This window comes from Rana temporaria, chromosome 2 (assembly GCF_905171775.1).
Source record: "Rana temporaria chromosome 2, aRanTem1.1, whole genome shotgun sequence".
NCBI lineage: Eukaryota > Metazoa > Chordata > Amphibia > Anura > Ranidae > Rana > Rana temporaria.
In genome coordinates, this window is record NC_053490.1 from 132,157,405 (window position 1) to 132,163,404 (window position 6,000).

General features: G+C 43.0%; 1 protein-coding gene across 1 annotated transcript in view; it reads right to left on the reverse strand.

The window, feature by feature from the left end:
* Positions 1–716, reverse strand: part of PAN2 (poly(A) specific ribonuclease subunit PAN2) — a 61,514-nt gene extending 60,798 nt beyond the window's left edge. Inside the window, exon 1 of the mRNA XM_040341069.1 lies at positions 638–716. Within this exon, the coding sequence (XP_040197003.1) occupies positions 638–716 (79 nt within the window). The remainder of the gene's footprint in view (positions 1–637) is intronic.
* Positions 717–6,000: the final 5,284 nt, after the last annotated feature.

Sequence of the window (6,000 nt, forward strand, 5' to 3'; positions counted from 1 at the left end):
AATAACACTTCACTAATGGCCTAGGAAATATAATTTTACAAAGTCATGTCTGGGTATCGGGAAGCCTCAATTCAAAAATGTAAAAGTATAATAAAATGAATATTAATATAAAAAAAAAAAAAATTGGAGTATATATAGCCAATCGATTGCAATCTAAATTGAAAATCAATCAGAAGGGAAGTTAGGTCTATTAAGTTGTCAGAAAACATAAGTGTGTAAGAGAGATTACAGTTTTTGTTTTACATGTTTTTTAACCATGTAAAACCTCCTTTTAAAATAAACAGGATATATATATATATATATATATATATATATATATATATATATATATATATAAATTATATCCCCCCCCCCCTTAAAATAATAAACATAGGCATTATGTATTTTTTTTTCCGGCAGTTTTAAAGGATAGACACATATTCCCAATAATAATAATAATAATAAAAAATAAAAAAACATTATAGATTTTTTTTTTTTTTTTTATAACTACAGATAATAGTAATAAAAAAAAGTTATATATATATTATGGATATATTCATCTGCTACAAGAATGAAGACAGATATAAGAGCTGAGCACATCCCAGACCCTACAGCACGGTGCAGTAAATAAATAGAAGGTGTAGAGGTAAAGCTATACATTGAGGATGGTAATAGATGGGCGCCCCGTCCACCCATTGCCCCATAGTACATAACATCGATTCCATCTCCCAGAACATTGAAGCAGCTCCATCTTTACCTGCTAGGATCCCATCTTTGTATGCAGCCAATCCCGCCACAACCTATCACCGCCGCCAAGCACAGGTTGACCGACAGCCCAATGGGCCAATCAGAATAGGATGGTGTAGGGCCGGAAACAGCAGAAACCAATCAGACGTCCGGAAAGAGAAGGCTCCGCGCAGACAGCTTGTTGACGGAAGCGCTTTGCTTGGCTTTGGTTGAGAGTACAGGACGGTGAGCGGAAGAGCCCAAACTAGAAGGCTTTCCGTTTGTGTGTGTTTAGATAGGCGTGCTGTATACAGGAGAAGCATATGTTTATTTTTTTCTGAGTTGTATCCTGTCTTTCCTGGTAGAGACAGAGATGTAATTTGGGTGTTTGTTGTTTTTATTCAATATACATGCCCAGTTATTTCAAATATTCTCATTCAGAGCAGGCACTGTTCACACCTGTGCGTTTTTAGGTGCTGTCTGCATTTTTGATGTGCTTTTATGAAAACACATTCTATAGATTTGAATGATACCGTGCCCTTAGTCTACTCCTGCACCTTTCTCTGACTGGCGTGGAAGCGCATTGCGTAGTTGTTTAGGCACCCATCAAACAATAATGGGATTCTTCTTGACATGCGTTGTTGTCATGTAACAACCAAAACACGACAAATCACACAGGTGTGAATGGAAGCTAAATCTAATGGTGGCCATAGATACTTCAATAAAGGATTAAGTTCTGAAAAATCTCTCTAGTTCGGAATGATCAATCGATAGTCAACAACGCAATCAATTGATATGACATACACAGGAAAGTGGATTTTGACCAATAGATGGAAGATACAGTGGGGTAGATTCAGGTAGGGCTGCGCACTCTTACGGAGGCGCAGTGTTCCGTTTTTACGCTACGCCTCCGTAAATTACTTGCGCTACGCTTCATTCACGAAGCAGTAGCCCCGTAATTTGCGCGTACGCTCCGTAAAACTGGCCGGCGTAAGCGCGCGTAATTTAAATGATCCCGTAGGGGGCGTGGATCATTTAAATTAGGCGCGTTCCAGCGCCGAACGTAGTGCGCATGCTCCGTCGGGAAACTTTCCCGACGTGCATTGCGGTAAATGACGTTGCAAGGACGTCATTTGCTTCAACGTGAACGTAAATGGCGTCCAGCGCCATTCACCATTCACTTACGCAAATGACGTAATTTTCAAAAATCGCGACGCGGGAACGACGGGTATACTTAGCATTGGCTGCTCCTGCTAATAGCATGAGCAGCCTTACGCAGAAACCGACGAACACAAACAACGTAAAATGCGAACGCCGGCCGCGCGTACGGTTGTGAATCGGCGTGAGTATGCAATTTGCATACTCTACGCTGACCACTACGGGAACGCCACCTAGCGGCCAGCGTAAGAATGCAGCCTACGGTACGACGACATAAGAGCCTTATGCCAGTCATATCTTAGGCTACAGTCGGCGTATCTAGCTCTCTGAATACAGAAAAGTCGATACGCCGGCGCAAATTAGCAATTACGCTGCGTATCTATGGATACGCAGGCGTAATTGCTACCTGAATCTACCCCAATGTCAACCAGGGATCTCATAATCTTTTTGATCAAATTCATGAACAACGCATCACAGCGCTGGAAAATAAATACAAAACCAATGATAACTTTCCATCCTGGCCAATCTAAATTGAAATTGAGAACCAATCAGGAGGGAAGTTATGTCTATTAATTTGTTTGCTGATTTTATCATTTTGAACAAATTGCACACCATTCAGAAAACATAAGTGTGTAAGGCCACCATTATTCAGGCAGATGGTCACCTGCTCCAGTTCTTTAGAACCATATTCCCTTTGTCTCTCTTCTCTCCTCAATCGTCCCTCTTTTCGGTCAAGTAAAAAACACTATTAAGGTAAAACTAAAAGCAAAACTTTTGTTTAGCTTTTTTATATATTGGAGATGGATTAGGACCCCTGTCAATTTTGTATTGCTGTTTGTGTCCCCTGTTAGAGAGATTCACCCTGTCCTGTTTATCGTTATTACTGAGATTGACAGTAAAAGAAAAATCCAAATGTTGGGTAGTCACCAAAACAGGAATAGAGTGGAAATCTTCCAGTGGGGACACTAGTTCTGGTGACAGCTGATATCCTTCTCAGCTAGGCAAGAAATACAGATGCAAAACAATAATCAACAATTATCATTTAAACTGTTTTAAAAAGTCAGGATTGCTAAGGGCCCTTTCACACGGGCGGATCAGTAATGATCCACTCCGCGTGTCCTCAAAAGCTCAGCGGGGATCCTCCGTAAAATCCCCGCTGAGCTGGCAGCTGACAGGGCGGTCCCCGCACACTGTGCAGGGACCGCCCTCTCTTTCCTTCGCTCTCCCCTCTGGGGGATCGGATGAACACGGACCGTATGTCCGTGTTCATCCGATCCGGCAGACGGAAGAAAAATAGGGTTTTCTTCCGTCCGCAAATGCGGATCTTTGCGGAGGCAGACAATTACGGGTGTCAGCGGATGGTCATCCGCTGACACCCGTAATAACATAAGCACCCATGTATGTCCAATTTTCATCCGCAAATGGACGGATGAAAATGCGGACATACGGTCCGTACGTGTGAAAGGGCCCTAACAGTCACATATGCTGGTGCTAGCAACCAAACTGCCAAACCATTAAATGTCTGGTGTCATAACTGATCACATGTGCAGCACCATGGCAGTTCAAACAGAAGCTAAGATGGCAGCTTCCTTGGCTGAAAGGACAGGAGAGTTTATTTACGCTTCAAAAACGGCAGATCGCTGACCACACATTTACTAATAGGTCCTACATTCCGAAAACTGGACCAGATCTTTACCTTACTTAAAGTGGAGGTCCGCCCAATTTTTTTTTTTAAAAGTCAGCAGCTACAAATACTGCAGCTGCTGATTTTTAAAATAAGGAAACTTACCTATCCAGGGCACCCGTGATGTCGTCACCCCAAAGCCAATCTATCGATCGGCTCTCGGGTCATGCCGCCACCATCTTCAGTAAGGGAATCAGGAAGTGAAGCCTTGCGGCTTCACTTCCTGGTTCTCTACTGCGCATGCGCGACTCGTGCTGCACTATCCCACTGGTCACTGCTGTCTTCTAGGATCTGTGTGTCTCCCAGAAGTACGCTGGGGGGACGTGGATACCGTGGGTGGCTCGGGTATCTATGCCCGGAAGTAGGAGCAAAATACCTTTATTACACATGTATCTGCTCCCCCCTGAAAGGTGCCAAATGTGACACCGGTGGGGGGTAGGGTTCCAAAAAGCAGAAGTTCCAAATTTTGGGTAGAACTCCGCTTTAACATCAGAAGCTTTCCCTCCCCAATGACACCTATCATACAGTATGTCATGTAGAGTTTCCTGCAGGCCAGCATTTTGTATCTGGACTGTGCAAGGGGTAGTATGTACACCACAGTTTATAGCTGCGTGTCAGTTTAAACCTCCCTCTGTGGTCTACCATCTTATGGCGTATCAGAACTAGACGTCTGGTGCCAACACCAACTTTCATACTTTATGCATTTTTTACCTAAGGGACTTAAAGTGGAGTTCCACCCATAAATATAACATTACATCAGTAGTTTTAAAAAAATGTCATTAGTCCTTTGAATTTTTTTTTTTTTTTTTAGATGCCTTCAAAGTGTTGTTGCTAGGCAGAATAGTTAATCTTCCCACTTCCTGCACCTAGGTGCTTAATGCTTCCTAACCTACACCGCACAGACTCCTGGGAATGTAGTGGGTGTAACTTTCCAGGAGTCTGTGCACTCCCCAGTCTCAAAGAATCATGTGACTTGGACAGCACAGGTGCTGAAACCTGATCTGACACTGCTTGTGCAGCACTGAGCATGTGCGAGATCTGCAAGGCTGAAATCCAGGAAGTCATACAGTCTGGCTTCATGATGCCCACACTTAAGATGGCCCCAGTCAATTTCTATTTAATAAAGTGTCTAAATGCTGTAACAACCTAACAAAACGGACCTTAGTTTACAGACTAACTTTACTAGAATACATTAAGCTTGTGTATTACAGGGGTATTTATATTTAAAAAGTGAAATTGTGGCCGGAACTCCGCTTTAATGCCCTTCGAGGAATCTTGTCTTGGGGAGGGAGCTATGAGGCATTCCTTGTCGTCTTCTGACCCTATGGTTACAAGCGTGACCTCAGAAGATGATCCAAAGTTCCTTACTACCTGGGAAAGTGAGTTACAGCATTCCTTCCGTAAGAATCAAAAAGACAGAAATCGATTTTTTTGCCCATAAAGCATTTATCTGCAACAAATATCAGGAGATATCCTATAAGATTGTTGCTAGGTGGTAGAGGGCCCCATTGAAACTGCCATGGATTTTCCCACAACAGAGCCCTAATTGGTGGCGTTGCAGCACCCATCTGGACTCCGTCCTACATATCTTTTGGGACTTCCCTGCACTCCAACCTTTTTGGCAAGTTTCTGCAATCACCAAACAAGTTACAAGTTTTCCATTGCTGTCAGACCCCTTTTCCTTCTTCATCTAGCGCCTTGTCTCAAAAGAGATATAAAAGTCTCTACAACTTCAACCTCCTCCATGCAGCTGGGGAAGCATTTTGAGCAACTGTAAAAAATGTACCCCCCCCCTCCAACACTCAAACAATGGTTTGTCAGGGTAAATGATATTCAGACTGTGGAAGACCTTATAGCAGCCCTCAGTTACAAAGCTGAAGACCAGACTAAGAAATGGTTCTACTGGAAAGACTTTAAGGACAATTTGACACGGGTCCTCTGTCATATCGTAGAGCAGCCGGAGCGATTCAACCTTCGGCTGCTCTGCATTAACAGCTGGCTAGGGGGCAGCGTGGTGCATGATTAAGCACGCTGCACCGTCCTTTTTTTTCCAGCTTTATTTAAAGTGTACAAAACATACACTTCATTCACTGCATGTCGGGTGGTGCGATGCACTACGCTGCTTGACATTACAGTAAGATTTGGGCCAGTGCACTGTAATAAAATGCAGAATGTATGCACTTTATTGCAGCACACTGCTGAGCTGTGCAAGCCTGCATTGCAGTGTGAATCGGACACATAGGAGACAATTGCTTTCTGTATTTCCCTGTATTGATAGACCTTTTACCATGTGGTAAAAGGTCTGTCATTGCATATAGTGTGAATTAGCTCTGAATGCTTATCTCAATACAATCAACGCAGCTAAGGCTGAATTCACACTGACTTGCATTAAAATGCAGGGAAAATGAATGTAAATTTCCAAACCATTTTATGCTCATTTTAAGGCACAATGA